At 39.6% G+C, this 18,461-nt stretch overlaps 1 protein-coding gene across 1 annotated transcript in view; it reads left to right on the top strand.

The window, feature by feature from the left end:
* Positions 1-18,461, top strand: part of PEX14 (peroxisomal biogenesis factor 14) — an 80,519-nt gene that overhangs the window by 53,519 nt on the left and 8,539 nt on the right. Inside the window, exons 4-6 of the mRNA XM_054222675.1 lie at positions 8,664-8,786; positions 15,579-15,652; positions 18,202-18,304. Of these exons, the coding sequence (XP_054078650.1) occupies positions 8,664-8,786; positions 15,579-15,652; positions 18,202-18,304 (300 nt within the window). The remainder of the gene's footprint in view (positions 1-8,663; positions 8,787-15,578; positions 15,653-18,201; positions 18,305-18,461) is intronic.

The raw sequence follows: 18,461 nt of genomic DNA, 5'->3' as shown, positions 1-18,461 counted from the left end.
CAAACTGATCTACTTTTGGAAGTGAACTTGTAGAAGAAATTAATATCTTTTCAGCTTTATAGAATGTTTTTTGCTGTAGTTCCCAATTTGATAGAAAGGAAATTTCATAGACCTGGTGTGTACGCTACATAAGTTACTGCATTTGTGTGTGCAGTGTTTTTCTTTCCAACCTGTCTTTCTTTCACGTAGACGGTTAGATGCTTTGGGTCTGACTGCCTTCTACTCTGTTTCTGCACAGTACCTGACCCAACACCTGCACAGTGAATGCCTTTTGGGGTCTCTAAGGAGTATTATAATACAAGTGATGAGGATGAGGAACCATCACCATGAAACTTGTTTCTTTGCCGGAATAACAGCAAGCATTTGTAGATCACAGGTTGGGTATGCTTGGAAATTTACCCATTTAATGTATCTAATACTCGTTTTCTCTGAATGCAGTCTTATTTCTAGGGAGGTTGTCAGTTGTGGTAACAAAGTACGACAGCACTATGGTTACTAGAGTAGTGTCTCTTCTATTATCCGGATTTTCTGCCCTATGCGGGCTTCGTTTAAACAAATGTCAGAGCCTTGGTTATGTTCTGTTCCTGATAAACCACCTTGGAGTTGGCATCCTGGCATAGAGTCCAAAGCTTTCAAACTCCAAAGTAGACATTAATTTGAAATAATTTCTAATATGCAGAGGTTTTTGTTCTCTATGTAGTGTTCTCACATCATGTACTGGCTGAATTGGATGTCCTGTGTTCCCGTGTTACAACATTGGCTTCCAGCTTAGTCACACGCATTGTCTCTTTATCACTAGTGGTGCAATAGAGAGGTGGACTTACCCTGCCATTGCCAGGTGCTGTTCTTCTGCTTGCATGATAATCGAAAGGAAAAGCTGAAGGCAAGAGACCTGAAAATAAAACCCATAGATGATGATAAAATAAAATTTCCCTCTGTTTTTAGGAGGAGAGATCTTTATTTATGTTACAGAAGGACTTGCTTGTTCTGTCTTTTTTGCTGATGCTGGTATTCTTAGAATGACTCTATAATAGACAAGTCTTCGGATGAAGGTACCTAAGATGGAAATTTTGCTGTGTTTTTGCATATGCTTGTTGTGTAGGAATTTAACTGGGCTCTGTAACAAAACTTCTGGTTCTATAATTCAGGTTACTGAGGACTTCTGGATGTGTCTTGTTTGATTTAGAGTCATGTTGCTGTCTGTCTTTTTTCTAATTTGAACTTTTTGTGAAGCAAAAATTGTGCCTGTTGAATTATGCTGTCTGCCAACTGAAGATTTGTTGTCGATTATTTCAAAAGTGAGGTGTCCAAATCTTGTTAAAGCTGTGATACCACTGCATCTAATAGGACTTCCGCATTTCAGAATCCTGAGTCTGAGTCCCATTATCCAGCCACTTTGTCCTGCATGTTGTTCCTCGTATTCTCCTCTTAGTGCTTTGGCCCCTGGAATATATAACTTTGTATTGGGAGATTTTATTTAAGGTATCCTTTTCTTTTTTTCTATCTGGAACAGAGATAACATACTTCATATAAGCAAGGAGCTTACTTTACATTAGAAGAGGAAGACCTGACCTCTCTTACTACAAGTGAAACTGTATTTTCCCTGCCTTGAAACTACCAGTGAAATACATTTTGCACTGGCTTATAATGCTGTGATTTATGCTGTGATATGCTTTGTGATATTACAATGTCCTTTTGCCTTTGTGTTTGATATTTTCCCCTCTAATAAATTTTAGTGGGTATGTTGTCAGTGAACAGGGGTATTTACCCAAAATGCCCACCCATAGGAGAAGGAGGCATTCTTTCTGCTGTCTGCTGCCTCAGAGAAGGAATCCTGTGCATTTTTTTCCCCTCCCATTAATCTTACTGCCGTTTTTTTTTCCTATATCTTTCCTTCTTGTTTTGACATAGTATTAACAAGGGAGATATTTTTAAATAGAAAACAACTGGAAGGAATATATTTTTCTTTCTCTCTCATGTGCGTATACATACGTGTTACACACAAATGAGAATGAGTGACCAGAACCAACTTTTTCATTTTACATTTTGAACTTCTCATATATAGAAAACTGAGAAGAAAAGTTGTAGTACTTGTTCCTGTTTTTTCCATTCCAAGACATGCTATGCAGGTCACTTGCCCTTTCTTATTCAGAGTGAAAATACTTTGATCCAGTTTTCTGAAGACAATACCCATTTCATAAGAATATTTAATCAGTAGAAAATAGGGAGGATTTAGTTTGTTTGTTTAGTATTTAACCAAGTGAATAAAGCAGATTAGGGGAAGGGGGGGGACTGGACCCATAAACAAGGTGATATATAATATTTTTTTTCGTTCTCCTTTTAAATAAATACCGATCAGCTTTATGTTCAGAGACAATAGGAGCCGTTGGCTTAAATTTGCAGTTTACTGTATTTATGGCTGTAATATCAAGGTGCTGCCGTCGTAATTTCATGCCCCAATGAGAAGAGCAAGGTCGAAGCAAATGCTTCCATCGGCATCTGCTAACACACTAACTCATAAACAAGGCCCGGCTGGATCAGGTGGCACGGAATAATACAGGCTAATGAAATACAGCACAGCTTTCCATTACTGTTAGTTTTTACAGTGTCGTCATTACGTGTAATTTATGTTTAAAAAATTCAATTTTATACAAGGCTCTGGGAAATAGGGGTCTGCAGGTCACCCGACGACTTTTAACGGCTCTGAGAGTCCTTATTGCACTCTCCTGTTCCAACAAAATGTTAATAATAAATAAAAAAAAAATCCTCTTTTACTTTTTCTCTGGTTTGCATATCTTGCTCTGTCTTTTTAATTACAAGTGGCTGAGGAGAGTTTGGGGTTCTAGATGATGTCAGGAGTTATCCCCTTTACCGATGCTCCCAGAGGGGGGTCACTATCTGCTTGCTTTTCTTTTGTCTATCAATCACCTGGGGTCCTGTAAATGGAGTAAACACAGCTGAGGAGAGGGAGATACTTAACAACCTCTCTCCCAAACCCTCACCCTCTGACATTGCCCTCCTCTCCTCCATTACACTTCATTTTATTATAGACTCCAAAAAGCTTGGCCAGGAAGAGAAACTGCTGCCAGCTTTATTTATTTATTTATATTTGTTATGCCAAAATACTTTTTATTTTAACCTTTTCCTTCCTGGGTAGCTCACTGTAATTCTGAGCACTGTACCGTCAGTCAGGTTTTCCTTCCTTATTCTAGTGCTGTGCAACTGAGGTTAGAGCACCTTTATCAGTGCTGATTGCTGCTTCGTCACCCTGATGGGTTAAAGTATATAATGTTTCCGAAAGATTGCAATTGCATAATTAACCATCTCGTAGATGAATGTAGCTGTAAGAATTCAAAGCCCTTTCAGTAACTTTTCAAATTACTTTTATTTCTGCATTTTTCGGCCTGACAGTTGAGACCAGTCAATTTCCCTTTGATGTTTGGGTTCCTTTACACAAAGTTTGAGCTGGAAGCCAGCAGCAGGATGTTTACATTCAAATGCAGCCTCTTAATGTAAATGAAGGGTAAAAAAATCAGAGTGATGTTCCGAGACCTTAGGTTTTGTTCAGATGTTGGGTTGGGCTCAGCCTCATGAATGCCCCGTGAACCAAGATGTGTGAAAGAAAATGGATCAGGAGACGGTGCCTTTTTGACCTTTTAGAAATGCGTTCAACTAAGCACAGAGTAGAATACAGGACAAACATTTGATAAAAGAGTCAACCAGCACTGCATGTAACTGACTGAACAGGTGGAATCATTAGTCTGGATCAGATCCCAGAAGGTTTTTATGATGATTCTTTTAAAATGTGGCCATGTTCTTTCTGAGCAGAGTTGACTCAGGGGCTTCCAGGAACAGGAGTGTAATGTCGTTTCAGGGTGTCTACCAGTAGATCTTCCTTTTAGTCATATGATTCCAGGCACTAACTTCGGGTAGTCATATAGTTTGTTGTAACTACACAAGTTATCCTGTTCTATTTTGTTTGCTTCTTGAGAAAAAGTGTGTGCATGTGTGAGGAAAACAACAGATTCTCCCCCACACACTGCCCTGCACCCTCCCCTGCCTTTTGTCCCCACACAAGGGTAGGTGTGATGGCTGCTCCAGGGTGGTCTGTCAGAGTGGTAATAAAGCTGTCCTTGGAAACCCACAAAAGGAACTTAATTCTTTCCACCACCTTTCCCTGTTATGGCAGAATTCTTAATTTCTTCCTAACCAAAATTTTCTCCCTAAAACTAACGTTGCCTTCAGGTTGTGAAAATCTTGCATGAATTACTGGATTGAGCAATACAAGGAGGAATATAATGAAGAAAAAGATATGCTCGGTGGATGGGATGGGAAAAAGGGTTGTCACTGAAACGTCAGAGCCTGTGTTGGAGAAGAAGAAAAAACTTAGTGGCTCATCTAGTTAAGCTCATGCAAGGGTTTTGCATTGCAATTATTGCTACTGTGTTTCATCCAGAAAAAAAGAGAACAATGAATTTATCGTAAAGCAATGGATTGGGACTCGCATATCCCGAGTTTTATTTTCTGACTGTCAGAGGTTCAGTTCTGACCTTGGAGCACTTCTCATATCTGTACATCTCACTTCTTCCTCATCTGTAAAATATGGATAACTACTCCTCTAAGTACTCCTCTACTTCAGAGTGGTCGTAAGAGGAACAGTATTTTGATGTACCTGAGGTCCTTATATTAAATAGTAGTAGATACTATAAAAGGCCCTAAACAGACAGCCAAGTCTTAAAAGTTCTCAGGCAGAGGAGCTTTTTATACAATACCCGAGATGCAGGCACCAAGAGATGTTTGTGACAACCCATTTTATTCTCTGACTTGCTCTGATTCTGTGTTTGACAACAATTTACAGAGGCTGAGCGATCCCTGAAAATTGAGTGGCAGCAGTGACAATCACAAAAGAGGGTCAGCCAGAACCTGTGAGTGCAAAACAGTCATGGGTGCTGGATTATTCAAGTCAACACCCTGAAGCTCGAAAAGGAAATTTTAAGGCTTTGTGAAAATTATGACTAATTCTTTGCAATGGCTGTGGTGCTGTAGAGGAATTAAATGGATGGTTGGGGGAAGGGAATAGGTTTGCATTCTGTAGGGCTATGAAGACAGTTTCTTTGCATCCTTCTCCTCAGCTCAGTCCTTGCTCAGTACCCTCTGCGGTTAGATTATTCCTTGCAGATAGCAATCAACTGGAAGGAAGTGTGTGTCTAATTTGCATGAGATTATTTAAAACAAAAAAAAAGGTCTGCATTAGTCAGGGTGATGGTAAACAACGCAAAGAGATGCCTTTTATAATATAGCCGTGGCTCAGCTTTCAAAGCCAAATATAATTCACTTACAATTGGCAGTTTCCTTTATTGTTCCTTTTAACCTTTTGCATTCTGCATGGTCTTGATCTTGCTGCTACTCCAGAAGAACTAAATTGTTTGTTTTCCGAAGTGTTGAGAAAGTGGATTTAGAGCAAATCTTCTGTGATTTTGTTGACGTACCTATTTGAGAGTATATTAGACACAAACCTCTGGTTTTCATGGCACTGCTTTTGCATCCAAGGGAAGTGGCATTACTTTGGGGTTGCCAACTTTCTGCTAGATTAGAAAAATGAATGGACCGTGGATACTTTTTTGTATAATACAGTGACAGAAGGACTGTGATAAAATAAAGCAAGGTGAGATATTGGCACAGATGACACTTTGATCTGGTTTAGAAATTCCCCCTTTTCTATGTAATTAATATATCGAGGTTGAATAATTTGGGGCGTGGAACCTCATAGCGTGTGCATACATGTGTGTAGGTGGTGAATCTGAAAAAAATTCAGGCCAAAGGGAATTTTGATGAGTTAGTTATAATTGCCTGGAGACAGTCTTAGAATATCTTGTACATTTTTGTTAGTGTGTGTGAGATATGACAACCATGAAGACAGGTATATTTCTGAATCCACAGATGACTAGTTGCAGTGCAGATTTATTCCACATATATGCTTAAGGAATCAGCTCCGGGAGATTATTCCCTTGATGCTTGAAGTCCAAGATGACAGGGCATTAAAAACATCTTGTTCAGATGAATAAAAAGGAGGTGTTCCAAGGTGATGGCACTCCCAGTCTTCTCTGATAATTAAGAAGGGATGTAGTTGTGATGTTCTTTTGTATAATGCCACTAGTACCATGAACAAGACCACTTCACAAGGCAGCAGAATAGTCCCGGGAAGTAATAACAGTTTTAATTTGCACTACTTTGCACAGGCTTCAAACCAGGAACTCAAATGTGAAAGGTTTCCCATCATTCTATCATTCACATCAGCTTTTTCTTCACAGTACAGCAGGGTTTTAATGGAAACAGTGATACTTGAGTGTCCCTGGTTAGCAAGACCTGAATAATCCTAGAACTGCATTTTACCTGCAAAAGATTTTAGTTTTTTTTCTCAAACAGGATGAGAATAGAAGGGGCAGTATGGTTAGGAAACAATAAGCATTGTTTCCTGCTCTTTTTGTAGAATCCTCCATATCTTCCGTGTGTTTCTAAGTGTTAAATATTATCAGATTTGCTGTCTTTGGATGGAAATAGAACAAATGCCCTATTCTAGTGGGAGCCACCTTTGCAGCCAGCAGCTAACGTTGTCTCCGTTTTTATGAAATTCCATAGTTGCTAGTGATCTGCAGTGTTGGCATCTGTTTACACTTTCTCTTACATTGGATGATTAGGAGCTGGTTAAAACAGTTTCTTTCTGATTAGCACTTCCCTTTTTAACATGGATTAGACATCATAAATACTGCTTTTGTGACTAGAGCAGTAGGGTGAGTTGTGTTCGTGTGCCTTTTATTACTCTCACTGCAAGTCTTGTTCCATACTGTTATGTGTGGGTTTGGTTCCTTATGATTTGAGGCATATTTCAACTACAAGTTAAGGGGTGATTTTGTCAGATTGCAGGAGCAGAGATCAGGTGCTTCAGATTTTTCTGAAACAGATACTGTTACTGACACTGACAATATTCTGTTATGTTAGAGAAATCACCTAACTTCTTTGTGCATCTGTATCTGCACTCTAGAGTAGATAGAATAGTCTCTCACAGGAACTCTCAGTATCTCACATACTCACAGGAATAGGGAAAAGATCTGTTAATAGTTACAAAGCCTTCTGAATACCAGAAGCACTGTGCTAGTGCTTTATAATATTAAATAACAGTTTTGAAACAAACTTGTGTATTTATTTCTGGCAATATTGTTTGTGCTACAGATTATTCTGTCTAGACCCCCAGTATGCAGTGAAGTTTAAGATCTTGAAAAAAATTCTTGAAACTTAGGTAATATGCCCAGCCCAGCAGCCTGGCCATTTTCTATGTTCTATCTCCCTGTAATGTTAAAAAGCTAAGTGTTTTAAATGATTAAGTTCAGAAATTTTGTCTACCAGCAATACTTCATGGATCTTGAGTAGAGGTGATGGATAGAAAGTATTCCCTCATTTTTCTCCCACTGCCGTCATATTCATACCTTTTTCCTCACTGTGCTCAGTCCTTACAACAACTGTGTGAGAATCAAGTAGTCTGTCTTCTCTTTTAAGACATGCAAAGACCTGACGGTTTTTGCATACAGGCTGCATGCATAGTCAAAGGTCCTGAATCACTTCACATGTTCCTTACAGCAGGGACACTGGCTTTCTATCTGCTTCTGTGCAGGAGGATAACACAACAAATAATACACAGGTGTCCAGGCCCTACATCATGGTTGCCAGCTGAGTACTAAATTCTTTTTCTAGAGGATGTTTTCTACTATTGGAAAAAATAATCCAGCTGTGCTTCTTTCTTCACAGATGCTGGTCATCGGGAATCCTTTAGCTGCTTTTCTTTTCCCCCTTGTTGGCCAAATCCTTTCCATATGTTGTGGCCAATTACAGATGGTCATCCTGGCATTTCCTGATGGCAGGAGTGACTGCACCAACATGTACCATGTGTGCCGTGTTACTACAGCTCTGTGTGAAATAAAAACCAGGCTGCCCTAGGGCAATCTAATCATGCGGCAATAGGCCGGGGCAATGCTAAGCTGAAAGTTCGGGCTTGGCCTTGTTTTGATCTGTTTTGTTATAGTTTTATTTCCTCCTTACATTCTGTGTCCCATTCATACTAATCACAGTCAGTCCTGATTTTTTCTTTTTATTTCTGCATTTGTCATAAAATAAAGCAAATTATTCCCGTCTTCGGAAACGATCTAGACTAATTAGTCGTCTAACCCAATAATTAGTTTTTTGTTTCCCTGTCTGTTTTCATGCATTATTGTTAGTTTTTTCCCCTCTTTTTTTTTTTTACACCATTACAGATTAAAATGAGCCACATTTGCAGTTGATGGTATCTTTTTTTCGGGGGAAGAATGGAGAATTGCAATAGAAAGCTACTTCAAAAGCAGCAATAAACTCAAGGATAAATTAAGGAAATTGAATGAGCCACATTTGGAAGCAGCGTTGAGGCTAATATTCTGTCGCTTAAGGTTAAATTGCAACAGAGAAAGAGAGAGGGAGACATTCCAGTGAATCCAAAATTGGGGAGGCATTACTGCTCAAGTCGGTGCCAAAATTCTTTGCAGCTTGAAAGGGTTCTGCCTGGCTTGAGAATTTAATTATGCGTGCATCAAGTGGGTAAAGGTGCTAAACTGATTTCATTTCCTCTGCTCCCCCAGGCCTGACAGATGAAGAAATTGACCTGGCTTTCCAGCAGTCGGGCACAAGCACGGAGGAGCCACAGTCCCCGGCTCCTGCTACACAGCTGGTGCCAACTCAGCCCTCTCACCCTGTGGTGTATAGTAAGTAACACTTTGAAAAAATATCTGGTCCTGTAGCTTTCCGCAGTGATTTCTGCAGCAATTTCACAGAATTCTGTGCAAGATCCTAGATTTCAATTCAACTAATGCCATACTTTTTGTCAGAATCGGACACCAAATGTTACTTTGAATGCACTTCATAGTTGTTGATGCCTGTGACAAGATCATATTACGCAAGGAAAATGAGATACCAAAGATCAGCGTCTACAAACAAACATCATACATACTAGCTTATGACATCTCTTGACCTGAAGGTTTACAGTCAATACAAATTAGATTCTGACCCACTATAAGGACTTGAAAAAGCATTTAGTCAATGTAGGATTCGGTCTTCCCTTCTAAAACTTAAGGTCATGCTTCCCTTCATCAGTAGGGTTTTCTAATACTTAGATGATTAATATACGATAGAGCTGATAGATTCTTGGATAGAAGGTCCTGTAAAAGTGCAACACTATAAAAGTGCAACACTACTACTATCTTTAGTTACTGCAACAGTGGACTCTGTTCAGTAAACTGTTGGACATCATCACAAAGTTTTTATTTTAGTTAGAGGACGTATTTTCTTAACTAGTCAGGAAACCAGTCAGTTCATAGAATCATAGAATATGTCGAGTTGGAAGGGACCTATAAGGATCATGGAGTCCAACTCCCTGATCCTCGCAAGACTGCCTAAAACTAAACCATATGACAATGCACCCCAGTATGAATGAGTTTTAAGAGTGCTGTCAGGTTACAAATAATAATAAACAGTTATATGTATCCTTAATTTTAACAAGCTTTCTTTCTTCAATCTTAAATAATCTGAGGGGTGACAGCAGAAATTCTGTGTAGACTGCGTGGATGTGATTGTATGATTTTGTGTAGAAAATACACTCACAAAGAATTTTTAAAGTCTCAACATAATCTGTGTAGACTCTAAATTTACATATATATTTGCATTTTAAAACAAACCTCGCAAAAAAGTATCTAAGCTCCAAACAATAAAAACCAAAGTACACACCATTAAAAATCCATCAAAAGAAGCTGTTCAGCTACATGTGTGTCTGGCAGTTTGAAAATCACTTCACTTACCTGCCAAGTATTAAGAATAGGATTTTGATACTGCTCCTAAACAGCTCTAGGTCAGATACTGACCAATATAACAGTCCACTTAGGGCTGTATTTATTAGTTTATAGCATAGTTTTGCTATTGCTAGAGACAATACAAGACTTGCTTTCTGAGTTTTTAAATACTCTGGTTTGGCACAGTTTGGGAAGAACAACATTTGTGACGGAGTTGGGCTCAGAACTGGAACATTTCTGACTGCTGTATTGGGTGTGCTGGTGAACTCTAGGCCTGAATTATGCCTCCTGGGCTGTCTGCTGTAGGTCACAGAAAATGCCAGAAAAGCAAAATCTGCTCTCTTGCTGAAGAAACAGTGCCAGATCTCTCTTAGTGCTATCCATTGCTCATTCAGCTCTTACCACAACCCAATATTGGAAGAGGTAATCTTCCCTTATTTTATAGTGTTCCACTAATATCAGTAGGGCAGGAAAGAAGTAAGCAATTCAAACTGGAAAACATTGTCATCGTTGTTAACCCTTGCAGCTTTATCCCTGTTTGTTTTTTTTTTCCTTTTACTATTTTGGCTTTCCTCAAAGCTCCAGCTCCCAATTTCTTCTTACTAGGTAAGAATCTTAGCTAGTATTTAAACGTCAAAATGTTCCCAGTAACAGCTCCAAAGAGAAGTCTGAAAGTATCATTCTGTAATGCTCAGAAACCAGAGGTGAATAAAAATGCCACGAAAGTAAAGCTTTTGTTGGGGCTGTAATTGTAAACTGGTGTTCTAGCTTTGTGATCTGATTGGTGCTTTTTAAATAATTTGAAGCAAAAGCTTTTGCCTCTGAGCCAGTCCTTTTTAGCAACCCCTAAAATCAGGGAAATAGTGACAATGGATTCATCAGGTATTGTTCCTCCCCTCTCTTGTCGTTCTTTGCAGACCTTCTATTTAAGCTTAAATAGCTAAATATACACGGTATTTGTTTGACCAAAATACTTATTTTGATTAGGTGTCATCTGTGCCCTGTTCTAGTCCTTGACTGGTGTAGTACTGGTGGTGTTAATGATGGATCCATCTTTGTGTCCTCCTGTTACGTGCTTTCCATGGTGTCAGAACTGCAAAAAGAATACGTGAATTTCCCTAGAGCTGATGGATGAGGCTGTGCAGTGGCTCAGTGCTCTTTCAAGGTGCTGTGTTGGCTGTAGGTTATTTCATCAATTGGATGCTAATCCTGTAATGAATATTTCTGAATTGGTCCAAATCTGCTTCAGGACAGTTGTTTCTGTGATAGTTTACTAAGTCAATTTATCTTTCACAGCTTTGTCAAGGGTTGTCATGTACAGAGAAAGATAGATACTGCTTTTTCTGTCTATCTGTTATGCTTATCTTCTTACAAAGTATTCATGACACTAGTGTTGGAATGCTTCAAGGTTTGAAGTTGAAAAGTATATCTAAAGGACTAAAGAGATAGTAGACTGCTGAATCTCTAAGTTGACTTGTTGATGGCGACAACTCATATTGGAAGAGCTTATATTGGAAAAGATTATGAGCCGTATTTGCTTTCACCAGAGAAGACATCTGAGTTTCTTGCGAAGCAGCATCTGATCTGCTGGAGTTTAGGTCTTGAAGACTGTGAACCACTTTGTGTTTGATATTTTTGGTTCTTTTTAAAGTTTTTTTGAGTAGATTTGACACCTGTACACAAAATCACAAAACCAGAGAGAAAGAATTACCGTCTAGAGAGCAAAAAGGAGGAACAGCTGAGGAGGGTTCTGTCCTGAAAAGTGGCAGTAGCTAGTGTCTTAAGAAACCTAATTTCTCTCTGTCCCCCCTCTCAGCAAGGTGTTGCTGCTTCATGTTTAAAAATTGCGTTAAAACTGTGGGTTATGAGTACAGAAGTTCAGGGTGCCTTCAGAACCATCTCCAGAGTTTATGTAGCGGGAATGGAGCAAACAGCCGAGTTTGTGATCTCGCCACCAACCCCAGTGTAAGATGCCCACTCTTGTGAGTCAAAGTAATCAATCCTATGCACACCTTTTGATTTTATTTGCTTGATCTCCTGCTGTTGTCAGTTCAGTCTGTTCTAATTTTTTAAGTTGCAGGAAATAATTCATAACACTTAAATACTTGGGTTTGTAAATTATTGCTTAATTTGTACATTATTTGTACATTATTACTTAATGTTCTAATGTTTTGTTGGAAATAGCTGTTACCTATGTAAGTACTTTCTTCTTCTTGAAGAGTTAATGAGAAAGAAGCATATTTGTAAGCCTTCAGAGTAGTTCTTGTATACTGAACTCCTGTGTTTCGTTTAAGAGAGACAATAACTTTTGGGAGGAAGAGACAAGAATTAAGTTAAGTTTCTAGACACTGTATTTTAGCTCAATACCATGCCTACTATTTCTCCTCCTGTTCTGGAGGAGTAATTCCTTCCCTCCAGTTTGTACTTTTGCCAAGAGGTGTCAAAACTGCTTTAAAAAAAAAGCTTAAAAAAAACTTGAATTTGATTAATATAGAGAAACAAGACTTTGCCTGACTGATAATAAAACTGATAAATGACATTTGAATTACTTGTAGCAGTAATTTATTACATAAAATATCTTTTATTTGACATGCGATTAGTTGCTGGAAGCATCACTCAATCTGACTAGTTTAAACATGCTCTAAAATGAACCCCCAGTAAAAAACCAGGGCTGTCTGCTGTTGGCGTTATGAAATATACTAATCCAGCAGTGAGGACAAAAATCCGACTTTAAATATTTAAATGATTAATTGGGTTTATATTTTTTTTTTTGCTTTTCTAACCCCTATAATTACAAGCAAACTCAGGGGAGTTTCTGAGCAAGGTGTGCAAAGCTGCATGCTTATCATCCAGGTATTGTCTGTGTTCTTCCCCAGGGTATTTATGGTCTCCATTTATGGGGTTTTGTGCAGATTTTACACCTGCTTAAAAATCAGCTCCAGTTACTGGTTTTCTTGCCATTTGGATCTTCTTCTCCCATCCCTGTGTGTCTTCATTATGTGGGAGACTGTAGCATACAGACCGTTTTCTCTTACAATTAAAAATGGTAACTAGAATCCGAACTCTCTGTTGTTTTCCCCAACTCCTTTCCATGGGTTCACTGTTTGCTCTTGGAAAATCACCTCTTCCAGCCTCAGTTTCTGCAGTTTTAAACGTGGATACTAGTGAGGCTGACCTTACGTGGATGCACAAGGGCTAATTAACTGATGTCAGGAAAGTTAATTCTGAGATGAATGGGGATCTTAAAAACAGTGTTTACTCTGGAACTGCAATTTACAGTTGCTGCTGTGAAAATTAAATATACTTACAGAAAACACACATTTAGAGCTGGAGAAAATGTGTGTGTCCCTTCCATTTGCCTTTTGAGGGTCTCTTATGTAGAATGGTTTGTTACTTCCCAATGCCTAAACTGAAGAGTAACTGGGCTATTAGTGTCTTTTCACTTTCTTTGAATTTTATTCTAGTTTTACAAGTGGGGAAATTGAGGATATACAAAGAAGTCAGTGTGAGCACTGAGGTTACAACTGAGAAAATTCTAGCCTTCTCTCCAGCCCACGTTTTAGATTAGAGTATTGCAGAGAAAAAGGAAGATTGAACGTGGATTTTAGGCAGGGCTGTGACATTCTTCATAACATTGTAAAGTTGATGTGGTCAATGCAGAGCCTTTACTGCGTCCCTCACTCACTCACTTTTCCTCTCCACCCCCCTCACTTTTTTTTGCCACAAGACAGAATTATTTCACACATCTCTAAAACGAGTAAAATGGCATTTCAGCTTCTTGTCTTTATAGACTCTCTGAACTTTAGGAAAGATCATTCTGGTCCCTTTTCATTAATAATGAAAACCAGGGGGCAATAAAATGTTCTTAGCTCAAGCATTACAGGAATGGAGGGAGAGAAGAGTGAGGTGAAGGGGCAAAGCGGACAGGGTCCTACAGGTGTCTCCTTTCTACGCGGAGGTCACCGCAACTAGGAGGTAGTTAGGGATAGCCAGTCAAGGACAGCCAGTCAAGGACTGCCATGGACAGGCCACAGTTGGACCCACAGACCCTCTGAGGTTAATTAACCCTTTACAATAGGCAGTTCAGCCTGGAACAAGTTGCATTGTCATAGAAGGATATTTGTAGTCAGAAGTTCAGGGCAGAGAACTGGACATTCAAGAGACTTCAGATACCAGAAATGACAGTGGGAGCAGAGTAAGGAGAGCAAAGTGGGATGGATGACTGGGGTTTGCAGCACGATTAGCCAGAGATCATTTTAAATCCTGACATGTACACAGCCAGTTACTGCTGCTTAGCTGACGTGTGTTAACTCATTAAGTTAAAAAGTTATGATAATTTGATCATGTGCCTAAGCTCCAAAACTGCAACTGCAGCAACCCCAAATGCTGCTGGTGACACTATTCACCAGTTCTGACAGAGCTGCTTTAATTTGTTCAGATTTCTAGCCAGTGGATAATTTGAGGATCTGTGTCCTAAAACATAGCAAGAAACTCTGAGTGCCAGTATTTGAGAGTCAGTGCCAGTCTGTAGAGCCTGAGGGCTGGGATTAGGAGTAACTTTTGCAATGCAATGCCCTGTAGAAAATCTTGGCAACAGGAAAAATGGCAATAGGTGAGCAAAGCAGAAAGGAGACAAGCTTGCAGCCATTTCACCCAGTTAAGCCTCCCTTTGAAAGCCTAAATTGAAACTTTGGAGAACAGAATGCATTTCCGAGATGTTGTAGGTCACATGTAGATTTGGATCTGTCTGTTTGGAGACTATAGCGGCCTCCACCTCATCAGTTCTACCCACATCCTGCCACTGAACTTTAGGAAAGATCACTCTGCAACCTCTTTATTATTAAAGAAAACCGGGGGCAGTACAAGATTTGTTAAGGGAACTGCGAGGGAGGTGAAAGGATAAAGCCGGTGGAAAACTACAGGTATCTTCTGATTCTGCTTGAAGGAGCAGAGCATACCATATCTTTTGCTCTGTGGAGTCTCTAAGCTTCTGTGCAGAATTGTGTGTTAAATATCTCAAGCTTTTATCTACTTCTTTACCTCTCTCTGTAGATATTTAATTGCATATTTTCTTTCTGCTGTTTATGCGTGCTTTGGTCCCCATTCATAATTCAGGCTTGAAAGACACTGGATCCTTCCTTATTGAAATGGTCTGTAATTGCTGACACAGTGTTTGTAAACCCATTTATTGCCCTAATAGATTTCTCTTCTTTCTCAAAATACTTACTTCTTTCTTTTTTTCTGCACTCTTCTGGGTCTCTGTCCCTGTCCCTATTTTCAAAAATTATGATAGCGGAGAACAATTGGTATTCAAGTAATGAGTTAACCTTAGCTAGTACTAACACCACAGCCAGTTATCTGGGGAAAGTGCAGTAGGGTTCGCAGTGCCTTCTGCAAGGAAAGAGTAGGGCAAAACAGCTTGATGGAACTTTTTTAATTGCTGCTGTGATTTGTCTCCCTTTGACACTTTGTGCGAGGCCAGTGTCAATGCTGGAGGTCTGGACAGATGTTTCAATGTCCTAGGGCCAGAAGCCTGCACATTGTACCTGAGGGACTACCAGCGTCTTAATGCCCTGGGCTCAGTAAATCTATGCCTGCTAAGAAACAGCAGAACTGGCTTTATTCATTACTCTTTTCTCTGATAGAATGGGTGTATGAAAATATTGTCATCTGCAGTTCTGATTGTGATTATTTCTTGATTTTGGCCTTTAGGTCCACGTGGCTACAGATGGCGAGATTGTGGGGCTTTGGTTGTCATACTGGCAGGAATTGCCTTTGGATTCAAGGTAATATCTCCCTCAGTACTCTTACCCTGTACTCTGAGAGAACGATGTTATGCTGCTTGCATCCAGAGGATCTTGTTGGTACCAAGCTGGTGGAGCATCTGTTCTTACTGGCACTGCCATTGATACATGTGAGAAACGTAGACACTTAACATGAAAATGCAGGGTCAAAAACTGGCAATCAAACAAAACTAGCTTTTAGCAGTGGATCTCAAACTGCTAGAAACAAGGTCATTTTCATCATGTATATATATTTTGGAATTTCTGAAGTTGGGGAAACCAAGCACAGTTCAGTAAAGGGATTCTCTCAGCATTGGCTAGCAGACGGTACTGTCATAGCCCCAGTCTAATGATTTGTCCACTGGTGATCCTGCACCTTGGGTAGGAAAGAATCTTCTTTGATCAGAACATTGAAAAGAAAGTGCTAATTTCCAGTTCTGCCAAACATCCGCTAGTTCTACTCCAGTGTGCTTAGAACAAGGTAGACCAAGCGTGTGTCTGCTTGCGTATTGTAGAGACAGCAGCCCCTTCTTGTTTCTTGTGCAATGTTTCTCCAATTGAACATATTCTTTCACTCTAGATTTGCTTTCCAGCAATGTGGTGACATTAGATAACGTCTTTGGTGAACAATCATATTCTGTGGCTGCATAGAAAGACATAAGTGGTTCAGGTCAACACGGCAGAGTGTAAAGAGCTTTGGTCCAGTACAAGTTGTGTCTTATTTTTGAAAAAGGGACAGAGGTGAAGACTGAATGAGAGGTTGATGGTTTTCATGGTTTTTTGTTCTTTAATTAACAATTACTGTCTTGTTTAGTAAAATCTATTTTACAAATAAAAGTGTTGGCCTTCTAGTTTAAAACTAGTTTTCTTATCCTGTCCTATCATTAATTTTCTGCGTCTCAGGCTAAGAAAGAGAGGCCAGATTAAGCAACATGTTCTATCTCTGCAAGTAAAGTTACATGGCTCAAGAGAATGGCTTTTTATTGAGATATGTTGTCCCTATGTTTTTATATTAAAGTAGTGGTGACAACCTTACTGATCTTTTCATTCTTGCAAAGAATGGTGGAGCTGATAAGTGTCCAGAGAGATGTTAAGACAACAGCTGCTGGGCCTTGCAGACCTGCATATATTTCTGTTACTAAATGACACATATCTAACACATATTGATGATTTACATAAATTTTTTGGCATAATGTCACTGATGCTGTTAATGCATCCTACTGCTGTATTTTTTGTTTACAGATCTTGCTCTGCTGTCTGTCCAAACCTCATAATGCATATTCTGTGCCTAGCAGAGACCCATATTCTTTTATAGGAGTAGGACATCTTTGGAAACAGTTGATAAATTCCCTCTGCTCTTCATGAGATTCGGAGGGAGTTTGAAAATAGTGATTTTTATATGAAAGATAGGACGCTAGGATACAACATAGTTGTCCATGTGTGTTCTGTGAAGATTAAGAGGGAACTGTTCATGAAAGTCATCAGAAGTCATTTGCTTTTCAGAATGTCTGAGTGTAAACATGTGCTTTGTGAGGGTAAGAGCTGTGTACAGCCACACTGAAATCTTAAACCAGTGCTATTAAGTGTAAAAGAAAGCTGTTCCACACATGTCAGTTTGGATAATCAGCTCTGTCTCAGAAACCATACTGTATGTATGCCCCTGCAGTGGGTGTACATGGATCAAAAGCCAGGATGAAAAAGAATTGATAGGCTTTATCGAAGCTATTTCCACATCCTAGACCATCCTTCTTGCATTTTTTTCACCTGCCATGTTGTGCTTGGATGTGCCCTTGTTAAAGTGCGTATTCAGCTCATAGGAGCAGTGCTGCAGAAGGATCCATGGTAGTCAGAGGAGAGTTGTGACCTATTGGATCCAGACCATTCTCTGCAAGGGCATGCAAGCTTTCATGGCTATGTACAGCGTCACTGAACTGCCTCCCATCCTGTACTAGCTTGGTTCTCACTTCCTTTAGCCCTGGTTCCTTCATTCTCACCTACTGTTGTTAGATCTGCTTCTTTTCCTTTCTCTTCCCTGTGCTCCAGATCTCTGCTTTTCCCTCTGTGACTCATAACCCTTCCCCTGCCAAGGTTCAAAAGATTTTATAATACCTGTCATTCCCTGGCTTGTGCTTCCTCTGGCCTTTCCTGGGCTTTTCTGTTCTTCCCGCTTCCGAATTGCTTGCCTTGTAGATGTAGCTCAGATGCTGCGACACATCAGTGTGTTCACATTCGAGAGCATAAGATCTAAAATTGTATTCTATGTGATGGATGTTTCTCTGGACTGAGAGCTGTCCCACGAAACCTTAATATGGAGTTAGGAACTGGTTTTTAGCACCCCCAAAAATGTAACACAGAACTCGTATCTTCTCTTCTGCAACTTCTTTTAAAACCTACTATAGAGGGAATTTCTTTTCTCAGCCAGGTGTGTGGATAAATGATCACTGTCTCTGTGATAAAAGCTGAGGTGGTGGGCTTTGAGGATGTTTCAGGTAGATTAGAAAGACCACTTTGCATATCCCTATTTCCTAAAAAAGTTTCTGTACTCCATGCAGAAATATCTGCTTCCTCTCATCATGGGACAAAAAGAAGACAGGAAACAACTTCAGAGGATTGAGTCAAACATTTCTGAGATGAGTGGCAGTGTGACACAGACAGGTAAAGATTAATGACTCCATCAATTCACCCCTCAAAGCCTTTCTCCCTGTATCCTCCATTCTGCCAAGACCCCCACCCTTTTCTTTCCCTCCATCTCCACTTTATGTGGTGACTTCATTTATCTGCTCTGAGAATCTGTTCACATTTGCAAATGAAG

The sequence above is a fragment of the Rissa tridactyla genome, chromosome 16 (genome assembly GCF_028500815.1).
Source record: "Rissa tridactyla isolate bRisTri1 chromosome 16, bRisTri1.patW.cur.20221130, whole genome shotgun sequence".
NCBI classification, from domain to species: domain Eukaryota; kingdom Metazoa; phylum Chordata; class Aves; order Charadriiformes; family Laridae; genus Rissa; species Rissa tridactyla.
This window is presented reverse-complemented; position numbering and strand designations above follow the sequence as displayed.